A 15,650-nucleotide genomic window follows, 5' to 3' on the forward strand; every position below is an offset into this window, starting at 1 on the left:
TGAGTCTCGCTTTGTCACCCAGGCTAGAGTGCAATGGCACAATCTTGGCTCACTGCAACCTCCGCCTCCCAGGTTCAAGCATTTCTCCTGCCTCAGCCTCCCAAATAGCTGGGACTATAGGCGCACACCACTACTCCCGGCTAATTTTTTGTATTTTAGTAGAGATGGAGTTTCACCATGTTGGCCAGGCTGGTCTCAAACTCCTGACCTCAAGTGATCTGCCCGCCTCAGTCTCCCAAAGTACAGGGATTACAGATGTAAGCCATTGCACCCAGCCGACTATCTTGAAGTGTTCTGTTTGCTTGATTTTTTAGAGATGGGGTCTTACTATGTTACTCAGGCTGGCCTTGAAATCCTGGGCTCAAGCGATCCTCCTGCCTTGGCCTCCCAAGCTAGGATTACAAGTGTGCACCATCACACCCCACCTCTGGAAGTGTTATTAATCAAATAAGAAAGTGTTTAACTTTTATAATGATAATTTAAAAACATAAGTAACATTGTAAATGTAAACCACATGAGCAGCATTAAGAAGGTGGCAAATGAGAGAGGCATAATGCTTTTGTAACTTGATATATCTGAGTTTCATAGCTTCAATAGGGAATAAAGTTTGCTATCCGGATTTCGTTTTAGTAACAAATTATAGAAGTAATTTATCAAAGCAAATCTACAAAATGTGTAGATTTGTAATATCCAAGGATATACAAATAAGTTCATGAAGAAAAAACAAGAATTTATATGAGTATGTAAGGGGAAAATCAGCTTTAATCTCAAGAATACATTTTGTACTGTTGTAAAGGTTTATCCAACTTACTCTGGATAAGGGTCGGGGACATTAAATCTCTTACATAGCAGCTTGTCAGGGTGCCACTCAAACGTGTCTCGGGTGAGCTTCCCAAACATCTTCATCTTCACGGCCGACTGCTTGTCCCCAACATCATTCTGGGAAAAGACATGCATTTTGTTTCATCAAGTGGTTGCACCATTGACCTGACTGATCTCCCATTTAAAATTTTCAAGCAAATTCTTCTAGAAATGCGAAAAAAAGTTTGTGCTATAACATTTTTGCTCCAGTACATTGGAAACTAGCATAAAATGGTTTCTTATTCTCCTATACCATGTATATTTTGATCTTCTCACTGAGGGATTAAAAATATTTGGCTCGGCTGGGTATTGTGGCTCATCCCTATAATCCCAGCACTTTGGGAGGCCCAGGTAGGCGGATCACCTGAGGTCAGGAGTTCGAGACCAGCCAGGCCAACATGGCGAAACCCCATCTCTACTAAAAATACAAAAATTAGATGGGTGTGGTGGTGAGCGCCTGTAATCCCACCTACTTGGGAAGCTGAGGCAGGAGAATCACTTGAACCCAGGAGGCGGAGGCTGTAGTGAGCTGAGATCGCACCACTGCACTCCAGCCTGGGCCACAGAGAGAGACTTCGTCTCAAAAAAAAAGAAAAAACAATTTTGGCTAGGCAGTGGCTTTAATATTAAAGTTCACCAGGTAAGGGACATGATGACAACAGACCTCTTGGTTCTCGAGGGACTTCAACCTGATCTGAATCATCCTCCTCCTTGGCATGAGTGGAACCTGGAGGACAAGGTCGAATGGAAGACGCGTACAGCAGGGCCGCCCGGGCAAACTTCATCCCGCTCCCGGCCTCGCTCCCACTCTGTCATGCTGGGGTCCAGACAGCGTTCCAGAGCATCTGCGGGGCAGAGAACAAGAAGCGTCTTCATTTCTCAGAAAAACATGGGGCTTACAAGAGAACATCTGCTGGGCACCACTGTGTATTTCCTAAGTCCTTATTCTTATTTTTATGACTATGGGAATGGCGAGGTATTTGGCAGGTAATATTGCTCTTTCCTTCAAATTGTGCTTTTTTAAAAAAAAAATTAGGCCAGGCCGCAGTGGTTCATACTGTAATCCCAGCACTTTGGGAGGCCAAGACGGGTGGGTCACTTAAGGTCAGGAACTCGAGACCAGCCTGGCCAACATGGTGAAACCCCATCTCTACTAAAACTACAAAAATTAGCTGGGCATGGTGGTGCACGCCTATAATCCCAGCTGCTCGGGAGGCTGAGGCAGGATAAATCGCTTGAACCCGGGAGGTGGAGGTTGCAGTGAGCTGAGATTGCAGTGAGCCAAGATCCTGCCACTACACTCCAGCCTGGGCAACAGAGCAAGACTCCATTCAAAAAAAAAATTATTATTATTTTTATTTGGTAGAGGCAGGATCTCACTATGTTGCCCAGGCTGGTCTTGAACTCCTAGGCTCAAGTGATCCTCATCTCAGCCTCCCAAAGTACTGGGATTACAGGCATGAGCCACCATCCCCAGCCAAAATGATGCTTTTATTGAATTCTGTCTACCAAACATAACAGAGAAAGCCATGTGGGAGACTAATGCTTGGTTAAATCTTTAGCAGTAAGGAACCTGTCACCACTCCCAGACAGTGATAAGTTGACCCCAGCTACATCCTGACGTTTTGGCAGAAAAACACTCTTTCACTAACCTTTTTTTTTTTTGAGACAGAGTCTTGCTCTGTCGCCCAGGCTGGAGTGCAGTGACACGATCTCTGCTCACTACAAGCTCCGCCTCCCAGGTTCACACCATTCTCCCGCCTCAGCCTCCGGAGTAGCTGGGACTACAGGCGCCCGCCACCACGCCTGGCTAGTTTTTGGTATTTTTAGTAGAGACGGGGGTTTCACCGTGTTACCCAGGATGGTCTCGATCTCCTGACCTCATGATCTGCCTGTCTCAGCCTCCCAAAGTGCTGGGATTACAGGCTTGAGCCACCGCGCCCGGCCCACCTTTTTTTTTTTTTTTTAAAGCAATGAACATTAGTGATGTAGGTTCTTAGTACAGAGTTAAGGCACAGTAAATAGACTTTACATTCCACAAAGATCTGTTTTTAAAAAATAACCCTGTAATTTACTGATAACCTCTCACGAGGACTACTGCATACAACAGCAACCCCTCTCCTCATTCTTGCCATATTTACTTCAAAGATCACAAAGTGATTGTTTCTCCTCTGTAACGGTTCAATAGCTAACTATTGTTTTAAGTCAAATTTAAGACTATGAGTCAGGAGTGGATGGTCAAGATCTTTGGATAAGGTGGAAGATGATGTTGATATGAAATGTGAAATGCAATGCTTGTAGCAGGCAAGCACTTGCAAACACCAAACGGCCTGTAAGCACCGGCCACCGCCAGTTGTATTCTCTACTTAAACAGCTAGCTTTGGCCTGAGATACGGAGGAACATAAGCTAACTGTTCTCGCTTTCTGAGGTCAAGAGCCTTTGCACTATTTGCAGCAGGATAAAGCAAAAACACCGACAGAACGGGATACCTCAACTGTAAATATGAGTCTAGGATTAGAACAGTGAGAACGTGACCCGCCCTGGCCGAGATGTGGGAGACCCAGGCCCAGCACCCACCTTTCTGACCCTGTTTCATGTGTACTAAGAACTCTTCGTATCGCTTTTGCTTTTCCGGATCTTTGGCGAAAGGCTTGAAGTTGCTGGCTTTTAGGGTGGCCATCCCACCACCTAATGCCACGTGCCAAGAGCAGTACCCAACAGCCGCTGCAGGGGAGGGCTGGGCTCTGCTGCTCTGGGCGTTCTGGGCCAGACTCCTGGCCTTGAGCTGAGCTGCTTTCAGGTCAGTAGCCTGCTTCATTTCTTTGATTCTCTCTTTATCTTTTTGGGACAGAAATTCTAACACGGAAGTAGCTGAACCTAAATAAAAACAGTAATTAGAAGTGATGAAAAGAGTCATAAAACAACCACATTTTCATTTCTCTGTACATACATTTCAATATCACAAATTTACATAATTGGGGATGAGTATTTTACGTTTAGTGTTTCATTTATGTTCATATATCTTTGTGGACTAGACAGTGAAAAATGAGCTTCTTTGTTTTTCTTTTTTTTTTAGACGGAGTCTGGCTCTACTGCCCAGCCTGGAGTGCAGTGGCACCATCTCAGCTCACTGCAACCTCCCAGGTTCAAGCGATTCTCCTGTCTCAGCCCCCCCGAGTAGCTGGGACTATGGGCACGTGCCACAATGCCCGGCGAATTTTTTGTATTTTTAGTACAGACAGGGTTTCATCATCTTGGCCAGGCTGGTCTCGAACTCCTGACCTCAGGTGCTCCACCCGCCTCGGCCTCCCAAAGTGCTGGGATTACAGGCGTGAGCCACCACACCTGGCCGAATCCTATGTTTTTTTGGAGACATGGTCTCACTCTGTCACCTGGACTGGAGTACAGTGGTATGATCATGGCTCACTGCAACCTACGCCTCTCGGGCTCAAGTGATCCTCCCACGTCAGCCCCCTGAGTAGCTGGGACCACAGGCACACACCACCATGCCCAGCTACTTTTTATAATTTTTGTAGAGACAGGATTTCGCCATGTTTCTCAAGCTAGTCTCAACTCCTGGGCTCAAGAGATCATCCCACCTTGGCCTCCCAAAGTTCTGGGACTACAGGAATGAGCCACTGAGCAAGGCCAAGATTCATGTTTTATAGTCAGCAAAAATGGAAGTTAACACATGCACATTTACAGGGCACGTGAGTGGTCCCAGGATGCGAAACCTGACCTTCCCGGCTCCAGACCTGCAGTCCACCACCACTAGCCCTGGTTCCAAGCGCAGCTCCCCAGCAAGCCCTCACTAATGGCACAAACACTCATGGGTGCCAACTCCACGCCAGGACCTGGCCCAGGAGCTTGGAGGGCAGTGGAGACAGGAAAGAAGCCAAGGAGCAACATGCCGGACCTCAATAGAGGAGGGCTATGAAAAAAACAGGGCAACGTGACTGAGGAGGGGCTTGCGTGAGCGGGCTGGTAGAGGGGGCAGGCAGATAACCAGCTTATATGGTGGTCAGGGAAGGCTGGAAGAAGACAACATTCGAGATAAGTCCTAAGCTAAAAAAAGAGAAAAAAGGCCAGATTCACAAAAATATGAGGGAAGAACAGAGAGGGAGGAGCAGCAAACACAAAGGCCCTTAGGCAGTGTCATGGGTGATGGCGTGTTCACGGGAGGAAAGGAGGAGGAAGCTACACTGCGGGAGGGTAAGGGAAGGTGGTGGATGATGCAGCCTGAAAGGCGGGCGGGGGTCACTGCACAGGGCCTCGTGGGGAGCCTGGAGGTTTCTGTAGGTGGGGGAGGTGCTGGCTGGTATAGTTGGCCTCATCCAACTGCTGGTGAGGGGAACAGACTGCAGAGGGAATGGACAGAAACAAGGAGACCATCAAGGAGGCTGCTGCAACGGTCCAGGTGGAGGGGCGGGGCTCAGACCCAGGAGGTCACGGAAATGCAGATGAGTAGTGGACGGAACCCCGACACATTGTGGGTAGAGCTGAGAGGGCTCACTGAGGGCCGGGGAGGGCCAGGGAGGGCAGGGGAAGACCAGAAAGAGAGGAGCTAAGAATTAGGCTTCCAACATTCCGGTCCGAGCAGTGGATCACAGTGGCACCATTTCCTGAGATGAGAAGACTTAGATGAGGAAGCGCAGTGTGTGATGCGGGGGTGGGGAACCAAGGGTTCTGTTTGCCTATTATAGGAGACACCTACTGGATTCCCCATGGCAGTGAGGCCCAAGCCCCTAACAGTCCAAGTCCACCTCTCATGGTGGGTCTTTTCTGCTGCACCTGCAGGGGATTCTCCATGTCTTTCCAGACTTTCAGACGCATTCATCCCTTTCAGAGTTTCCAGAGAAGAGTTACACAACGCGATCCCCAAGAGGAAGAAAACATACTCTCCCAGGCTGTGCAGAGAAGGGGAAGGCACCTTAACCACATTCCCTGATAATTATCACAAGTCTGAAAACAGCTGAGCTTACAATAAAAGTGATTTGAATGACATCAACCAAACTGAAGATGGAAAAAACAAGCCTTGGCTGGGCGCAGAGGCTCACACTTGTAATCCCAGCACTCTCGGAAACCAGAAGTTCCAGACCAGCCTGGGCAACATAGTGAGACCCTCATCTCCATTTAAAAAAAATTTTTTTAATGTGCCAGGTGTGGTGGTGGTGCATGCCTATAGTCCCAGCAACATGGGAGTCTGAGGTGGGAGGATCACTTGAACCCAGGAGTTCCAGGTTATAGAGAGTTATCACTGCCTTCAGCCTGGGTGACAAACCCAGACATTATCTCAAAATAAATAAGTTTAATAATAAAACTTAAAAAAAGAAGTAAAAGCTATGCACACTATTACGTATGCCATTTACAATAAATAGTGTTATTTCCACAGTTTGGGAATACAAATTAACATAAAAAACTTCAGTGGGAAAACAACTTTCCATTTTTATTTTGATAACTCAAGTTATGTGAAATGTAATGATTTCAGTCTTTTCCATGGCACATACCTTGAATAGGCGTCTCTCCAAGCAACTCTGCCCGTTTGGAGGCATTCAGTTGGTGCTTACTGTGTGTCCCTGGGTCAGGTGTTGCCTTTCCAGCTGACTCTGATAACACCTGCAGTAAGTGTGAGTTCTCAGAGGTGGTGGCCACCATGGGTCTGAAATAATGCACTGGTCGATAGTCTCTTGGCAACTCTGGAGGTGGATAGATCTTAACAAGACAAAACCCAGAAAATACAGGCTGCAAGATCATGTTTGATTTAATCAGGAAAAACTGTTACCTCTGAGCCTTGTTAACCTCGCCCCTTCCCGGGTTAACACTCAGCAGGCAGGTAGCCCAAGAACAGGCTGGCCAGAGGTCCAGCCAGCATCCCCTCTGGACCAGAGGGTCACAAGAGCCACCGTGCTCCAGTGGTCAGGCATTTCGAATATCCTCTTACCCATTTCTACAGAAAGAAGCTAATGTGCCTGTTTCATAGGATAAGAACAATAAAGATGACAATAGATCATAAATGTCAGGGCTTACAGGCAGGGCTGGCCCACTGTACATCGGAAAATTTAGAAAAGTATCATTCGGCCGGGCGCGGTGGCTCAAGCCTGTAATCCCAGCACTTTGGGAGGCCGAGACGGGCGGATCACGAGGTCAGGAGATCGAGACCATCCTGGCTAACACGGTGAAACCCCGTCTCTACTAAAAATACAAAAAACTAGCCGGGCGAGGTGGCGGGCGCCTGTAGTCCCAGCTACTCAGGAGGCTGAGGCAGGAGAATGGCGTGAACCCGGGAGGCGGAGCTTGCAGTGAGCTGAGATCCGGCCACCGCACTCCAGCCTGGGTGACAGAGCAAGACTCCGTCTCAAAAAAAAAAAAAAAAAAAAAAAAAAAACAAGAAAAGTATCATTCAAAGCATGAAAGAAAAATAATGGCTGGGCGCAGTGGCTCACACCTATAATCCCAGCACTTTGGGAGGCCAAGATGGGAGGATTGCTTGAGCCCGGGAGTTCCTGACGAGCCTGGGCAACAGAATGAGACCCCATCTCTATAAAACTAAAAAAAAATTTAAAAAATAATAGTCGGGGCGGAGCACAGTGGATCACGCCTGTAATCCCAGAATGTTGGGAGACCAAGGCGGGTGGATCACCTGAGATCAGGAGTTCAAGACCAGCCTGGCCAACATGGTGAAACCCTATCTCCACTAAAAATACAAAAATTATCCAGGCATGGTGGTGGGTGCCTGTAATCCCAGCTACTCGGAAGGCTGATGCAGGAGAATTGCTTGAGCCTGGGAAGCAGAGGTTGCAGTGAACCGAGATTGTACCACTGTACTCCAGCCTCAGTGACAGAGTGAGACTCCATCTCAAAAATAATAATTAATAATAATAACTATAGTTATTTTTAAATTCAGAATTCTTTTTTCTAGTTATGTTTCAGTTGCAAATTGAAGCTTCAGGCCTTCTTTTTTCTTTTTTTTTTTTTTGAGACAGAGTCTTGCTCTGTCACCCAGGCTGGAGTGCAGTGGTACAATCACAGCTCACTGCAACCTCCACCTACTGCATATGCAATTCTCCTGCCTCAGCCTCCCAAGTGGCAGGAACCACAGGCATGCATCACCATGCCTGGCTAATTTTTGTATTTTTAGTAGAGACGGAGTTTCACCATGTTGGCCAGGCTGGTCTCGAACTCCTGACCTCAAATGATCCACCCACCTCAGCCTCCCAATGTGCTGGGATTATAGGCATGAACTACCAGGCCTGGCCTATTTTTTCATCCAAGATATTACTATGAATAATGTGAGTAGAGCCAAGAGGACCTGGCCCAGGACCTAGGAGGGCAGTGGAGACAGGAATTTAAATGTAGTTGACAAAAGTGAAATGAAAATCTATTTGGGAAATTTGGGGATTTTTAATACCGACAGGCATGAACAATGGCACAGCAGACAAGGTAAAGGAAAGTACTAGATATTGTTAAATAACTGCATTAAATGGTCTCCGTTGCTCTTGGTCTAACAAACCCACATGTATTTGTTATTTAAGCTATTATCTAGATTTTTCTTTACTATTTTCCCCCCAAATTCACACTGAAATGTTCTCTAGATTTTTAAGCTATGTGAAAGCTCAAGTCCATGATGAAGTAACCCTGTAGCTGAAAGCAGTGACCCCTCTCTCCAGCCCCTGTCTCCTCTGGCTCTCAGGCTCAGGTGCACGCTGGACTCGCCTGAGGAGCTGTAAGTATACTGACGCTGTGCCCCACCCTGGAGAGTGTGCTATAACTGGAGTTCCCCAAACTCCCCAGGTGGTTGTTAAGGTGCAGAGCCTGGCTTGAGCCCTTGGCACAATGAAAGTCCATGAAACAGTGGTGTTATCATTGTCAAGAAATCCTGTTTTTTTAATCATCTTAGCCTTGTCACCTTCTGGAGACACACGCCCAAATCAGCCAGAAAACACTCTCATGTTACCACCACACAAAAACCCAGAGGAGTATGGCAGAAAGGAGGAGTGTGTCCACAACTTCTCTATATCCTCCATGGGATTCAAAGTATTTCTTTATTTATTTTTTTTTTTTGAGACAGGGTCTCACTCTGTCACCCAGGCTGGAGTGCAATGGCCAATCATGGCTCATTGCAGCCTTGACCTTCCAGGCTCAAGCAATCCTCCCACCTCAGGCCCCCAAGAGGCTAGGACTACAGGCACGTACCACCACACCCGACTAATTTTGTTTTGTAAGTTTTTTGTAGAGATGGGTTTTCGCCACGTTGCCCAGGCTGGTCTCGAACTCCTGGACTCTAGCAATCCGCCTGCTATGGCCTCCCAAAGTACTAGGATTACAGGCGTAAGCCACCACGCCCAGCCTTGGATTGAAAGTATCTCTCTCTCTGTCTGCCAAATCATTGTTCTGTTTGGCCTCTAGACTCAGATCTAGAGAACCATCTAGATCTGTGTATGAAAGGCTAGATGAACACAGCCCGCCTCTAAAATGTTCCTGCCCAAAGCCCTACTCCAGCGAACCGCCAGGAACCCCCAGGACTGTGTCTCTCCACTTAAGGAACTTTGCCCACGACTCTCTATTTGTGTATCTGCTACTTTGTTGGATAGGAGCTACCTGGGGCCAGGCTGGCCTATTTATCCTAAGGTCCAGTGAGTGCTTCTCCACCATTTTTAAACTATGCTTCCTTTTCTTTTTTTTTTTTTTTGAGACGAAGTCTCGCTGTCACCCAGGCGGGAGTGCAGTGGCACGATCTTGGCTCACTGCAACCTCCACCTTCCAGGCTCAAGTGATTCTCCTGCCTCAGCCTCCCGAAGACTGGGTTTATAGACATGTACCACCACTCCTGGTTAATTTTTATATTTTTAGTAGAGATGGGGTTTCGCAGTGTTGGCCAGGTTGTCTTGAACTCCTGACCTCAAGTGATCTGTCCACCTCAGCCTCCCAAAGTGTTGGGATTATAGGTGTGAGCCACCGTGCCCAGCCTTATGCTTCCTTTTCATACATGTAAAATACCTGCATTTTCCTTTAATGTCATTTGACATTTCTGGTGATAACAGCAGCTTACTGTGTGCCCAACACTTTTCTAGATATATTCTATTCTGCTGGCTATCACAACACATGAACTATCACAATGAAGCAAATCAAAGCTGTCCCCTGGCCTCCTGTGTCCCAGACAAGCACAGGCCAAGCCTTAGAGGTACTGAACAAATGTTTGCTGAATAAAAAAACAAAAAGCTGATCAAAGCGTGAAACAATCTAAAACAGGAATGCTGACAAGGCAGATGGCCAGGTGCCCCTCCTGGGCTGGCCAGCACCCCAACTCCCTCCTGAGCGTGCCTGTGAGCATGAGACTTTGGTGGTTACAGGAAGAGCGCCATGTGGTCTAAGAGCTTCACATGTGGCTGTGACAGCATCTCACAAAAACAAAGCTATCTGCAAAGGCACGCAGAGCTCTCCTCCAACTTCACCCACCTGCACACGGCTTCTCTCCCTCCCGGCCCCAGATGAGGAGGCCAGGGAACCTTGCCCCTGCTAGCTTCAGAGCATGGGGAGGAGCCAGGGCTATGGGTTATCCGCCTTTCTGAATGTTTTCTACTTTTCCTTAACCTATATTTCCCCTAGAATCATAGCAATTTCATTCTTCGAACGGTTTCTAATGTATGTCTCTCTTCATGTAAATAACCACTCACTTGAAGTTTGAATTTAAAACAGCAGCAGCCGGGCGCGGTGGCTCACGCCTGTAATCCCAGCACTTTGAGAGGCTGAGGCAGGCGGATCACAAAGTCAGGAGTTCGAGACCTGCCTGACCAACATAGTGAAACCCCATCTCTACTAAAAATACAAAAATTAGCCGGCTGTGGTGGCACACGCCTGTAATCCTAGCTACTCAGGAGGATGAGGCAGGAGTATCGCTTGAACTTGGGAGGCAGAAGTTGCTGTGAGCCGAGATTGTGCCACTGCACTGTAGCCTGGGTGACAGAATGAGACTCTGTCTCAAAAAAAAGTAAATAAATAAAAAATAACAATTAGATATTTTTATCACAATGTAGCTACTGAATGATACTTCTTTTCTTTTCTTTTTTTGTTTTTTTGATAGGGAGTTTTGCTCTTGTCCCCCAAGCTGGAGTGCAATGGCACGATCTTGGCTCACTGCAACCTCTGCCACCCAGGTTCAAGCGATTCTCTCTGCCTCAGCTTCCTGAGTAACTGGAATTACAGGAGCCCACCACCACGCCCGGTTAATTTTTGTATTTTTAGTAGAGACGGAGTTTTGCCACATTGGCCAGGGTGGTCTCAAACTCCTAACCTCAGGTGATCCACCAACCTCGGCCTCCCAAAGTGCTGGGATTACAGGAGTGAGCCATCACACCTGGCCAACTTGTTTTTTTTTTTTTTTTTCTGAGACAGAGATTTGTTCGTTGTCCAAGCTAGAGTGCAATGGTGCGATCTCGACTCACCGCAACATCTACCTCCCAGGTTCAAGTGATTCTGCCTCAGCCTCCCCAGTAGCTGGGATTACAGGCATGCACCACCACGCCCAGCTAATTTTGTATTTGTAGTAGAGACAAGGTTTCTCCATGTTGGTCAGGCTGGTCTTGAACTCCCGACCTCAGGTGATCCGCTCACCTCGGCCTCCCAAAGTGCTGGGATTACAGGCATGAGCCATTGCACCTGGCCCTGATGTTTCTTTTTTTTTTTAATGCTTCTTTTTTTTTTAATGCTTCTTTTTTTTTTTTTTTTTTTGAGATGGAGTCTTGCTCTGTCGCCCAGGTTGGAGTGCAGTGGCGCGATCTCGGCTCGCTGCAAGCTCTGCCCTCCCAGGTTCACACCATTCTCCTGCCTCAGCTTCCCGAGTAGCTGGGACTACAGGCGCCCACCACCACACCCGGCTAATTTTTTGTATTTTTAGTAGAGACGGGGTTTCACCGTGTTAGCCGGGATGGTCTTGATCTCCTGACCTCGTGATCCGCCCGCCTTGGCCTCCCAAAGTGCTGGGATTACAGGCGTGAGCCACTGCGCCCAGCGGCCCTGATATTTCTAATGTAGAATGTTTTTCTAGACAATCACTAGTAACCAGGCTGTTGTTTTTTGAAAACAAAATTTACTTATCTTCCCTGTTGTTAATAGAACTCAGATCACATAGTAGCAAATATTTTAAGAACTAAACCAGTAAAAAAAAAGAAAGAAAGAAGTGTTTCTTACTTTCTTAGAAGATAAAGGTTTAGAAGCCAAGGAAAATCCATCCAAAATTTTGCCAATGTATCGAAGGTCTTTCTCTGATTCTACAAAATGATGTCATAGATTAATTCCAGAAGTAGAGATGATTAGAATAAGACAGAACATGTCAGCATTTTATGTTATCTCTAAGAACATAAATAGTACGTGTCATACATGCTATCACTCAACAGCAGCAGTAAAGGGAAGAACAAGTGGCAAGCAAAGCCCCACACCTCTGTTGACTCAGTGACTAGGGCCCAGCCCACATCGCCCTCAACAAATTGGGCTACCCACGTCACAAGGCTGAGGTCCTCCAAGACAAGTACATTGATGTGACTTTTAGAAAAAGTACCTTAGGGGCACCAAAGGATCTACCCCATGGAGTAAAAGATCAAGAAAAACCACCAAGAGGACAAGTATGGAGAAAAACCCAAATCACAACTGTGAGTGTGTCATGTGTAGAACTAGGTGAAGAACTGCAGGCTGACTACCTGGCCATCTCCTTAGCAACAATCCAAATAGGGACGAAAGGCCATGCCACCAGGTCAGCCTGTAATCTTTAACAAGACATAAAGATCACAGACATAGGACACTGAATGACCAACGCCCTCTGACCTGGAGGTGGATCGTCTCCTGGTCATAGAGACAACCCCGTCAACAAAATCTCTTTAATTTCATTCTCAAAGTTTTCCTGCATGTACTGGTTATGCCAAAAATCCGTATAAATGAACTGTATTCTCTGCACTCAAAAGCCCCTTCTACATGATAATCACGAGCTCTTTCATGGGCTAGGAGCTCAGGCCTGAAGCAGAAGCAGACCGCAGTGCAGATGAGCTAAGGCTTTTAGCCACTGATCACTCAGCACCACTGCATGTCTCCCCTCCCCACAAAACCATCCTTTGTGTTTTGACTCATGTTGGGCTTTTTTTCTCTTTTTTTTTTTTTTTTGAGATGGAGTCTCGCTCTGTCACCCAGGCTGGAGTGCGGTGACACGATCTCGGCTCACTGCAACCTCTGCCTCTCGGATTCAAGTGATTCTCGTGCCTCAGCCTCCCGAGTAGCTAGGATTACAGGCGTCCACCACCACACCCAGCTAATTTTTGTATTTTCAGTAGAGACGAGGTTTCACCATGTTGGCCAGGATGGTCTGGATCTCCTGATATTGTGATCTGCCCGCCTCGGCCTCCCAAAGTGCCGGGATTACAGGCGTGAGCCAACGCACCCAGCATGTTGGGCTTTTTGTTAAGCTTCTAGAACTTACTAAAATTCCTTCAGGTAATGTGGGATTCAATTTCACATTCTTGGAATTTGCATTCTCTCAAAACCCAGAAATTTCATGTTTATGAGTTCATTCTGAAGAATTCTGAATAAACAAATGTGCATAAAGACAGAACCAGAAAAATATTCATTATAGCCCTATTGATCATGGGGAAAAAAAAATGAGAATTTAAAAATCAATCATGGCCAGCTGTGGTGGCTCACGCCTGTAATTCCAGCACTTTGGGAGGCTGAGGCAGGCAGATCACTTGAGGTCAGGAGTTCAAGACCAGCCTGACCAACATGGTGAAACCCCGTGTCTACTAAAACTACAAAAAATTATCTGGGCATCGGCACTCTGGGAGGCCAAGGCGGGCAGATCACCCGAGGTCGGGAGTTCAAGACCAGCCTGGCCAACATGATGAAACTCCGTCTCCACTAAAAATACAAAAATTAGCTGGGTGTGGTGGCAGGCACCTGTAATCCCAGCTACTTGGGAGGCTGAGGCAGGAGAATCGCTTGAACCCAGGAGGCGGAGGTTGTGGTGAGCTGAGATCAGGCCATTGCACTCCAGCCTGGGCAACAAGAGCAAAACTCCTTATCAAAAAAAAAAAAAATTAGCTGTGTGTAGTGGTGCACACCTGTAATTCCAGCTACTTAGGAGGCTGAGGCAGGAGAATCACTTGAACCCACGGGGCAAAGGTTGCAGTGAGCCGAGATCATGCCACTGCTCTCCAGCCTGGATGACAGAGTGAGACTCTGTCTCAAAAAAAAAAAAATTTAAAAATGTAAAAAATCAGCCATGGAGACTGGGTAAAATAAAGATAGATTCACTGAATAGAAAACCATACAGTCGGCTGGGCGCAGTGGCTCACGCTTGTAATCCCAGCACTTTGGGAGGCCAAGATGGGAGGATCACGAGGTCAGGAGATCGAGACCATCCTGGCTAACACCGTGAAACCCTGTCTCTACTAAAAATACAAAAAAAAAAACTAGCCGGGCGTAGTGGCGGGCGCCTGTAGTCCCAGCTACTCGGGAGGCTGAGGCAGGAGAATGGCGTGAACCCGGGAGGTGGAGCTTGCAGTGAGCCGAGATCGCACCACTGCACTCCAGTCCCGGCGGCTGAGCAACACTCCGTCACAAAAAAAAAAAAAAAAAAGGAAACCATACAGTCAAAACTACAGATGTTGTGGCCCTGCAGGGTGGAAGAGAGGAAGCTGAGGGAGAGAGGTCACAGCAGAGAGGGACAAGGAGACAAGGACAGGCTTGGAGCTCGGTGGATGGAGTGGGAACCAATCAGCTGGGGGCAAAGCTGGTGCATGAGGGAAAAGTGAAAGATGTGGCTCAGCAGGCAGACTTAAGTATATGTCATTACATATGATTATTAGAGGATTAATAAATTAATGTTATTAATATGTTGTATAATATTGAATGTCATTTATATTAAGAAATACAGGATATTATCAATTTCATTCTCCCACCATTTTTAATAAATAATAATTAACATATCTATACATTATTATGTAATAATGTATTATATGTTACATAATATACTGACAGTATTGATATATTAATTATATAAAATATATATCATATACAATATATAATGGCATATTGATAATATAGTATTTAAATTAAATAGTATATTATGATATACTAATATATCTTCATTTAAGTTATATAAAAATAATTCATAGTTTGGGAAGAGAAATCAGAAACTACAGGGAGGCAAAAGGAAGAAGGCTCCGAAGCTAAATGACTCAGGGGAAAAAAAAAGAAAAAAAATGGAAAGAAAAAAAAAGGAAATAACCCACTGACCGCCCAGAGGTTAAGTCTCCTAACACTGGGTACACATGCCCTTCCAGTGTCCTGTGTAAAACCCTGGGTTCCCTGTCACACCATCCCAGTCAAGTGACACATGACTGTATGATAACCAAAGAACAGTAGGTGCCACTTCTTCAGTCTTTGGGGCAGGTGCTATGCCAGACACTAAGTTATGCCACTTAATCCTCACAACGACCTCTGGAGTGGATTTTATCCTCACTTTACAAATGTGGACTCCGATGCCCAGAGAGGTTATAAGCCTTGCCTAAGGTCACAAAGCTGGGCAGTGGAGAGCTGGCATCCAAACCCAGGTCTGACTGACTCCAAATCACATGCTGCTAATACCGACTCTACACTGTCTGGCCCTGTACCTTTTCTGGAAACAACTGAAATGTGACTTCGAACCACAGGATCTGATATCCCTTGAAATTTCAACACAGCATGACGTGAAGGTTGTGTGGAAAGATGTCGGCCTCTTATCCCAACAAGAGCCTCCTCAGAGCTA

At 46.5% G+C, this 15,650-nt stretch overlaps 1 protein-coding gene across 1 annotated transcript in view; it reads right to left on the minus strand.

Annotated features, from left to right (window-relative positions):
* Positions 1–807: 807 nt before the first annotated feature.
* LOC115900747 (G patch domain-containing protein 1-like) overlaps positions 808–15,650 on the minus strand; it is a 34,650-nt gene continuing 19,807 nt past the window's right edge. The window contains exons 9-13 of the mRNA XM_030942344.1: positions 12,050–12,129; positions 6,370–6,574; positions 3,440–3,739; positions 1,621–1,706; positions 808–939 (exon numbers count right to left, since the gene is read on the minus strand). Of these exons, the coding sequence (XP_030798204.1) occupies positions 808–939; positions 1,621–1,706; positions 3,440–3,739; positions 6,370–6,574; positions 12,050–12,129 (803 nt within the window). The remainder of the gene's footprint in view (positions 940–1,620; positions 1,707–3,439; positions 3,740–6,369; positions 6,575–12,049; positions 12,130–15,650) is intronic.

This window comes from Rhinopithecus roxellana, chromosome 12, assembly GCF_007565055.1.
Source record: "Rhinopithecus roxellana isolate Shanxi Qingling chromosome 12, ASM756505v1, whole genome shotgun sequence".
Taxonomy (NCBI): domain Eukaryota; kingdom Metazoa; phylum Chordata; class Mammalia; order Primates; family Cercopithecidae; genus Rhinopithecus; species Rhinopithecus roxellana.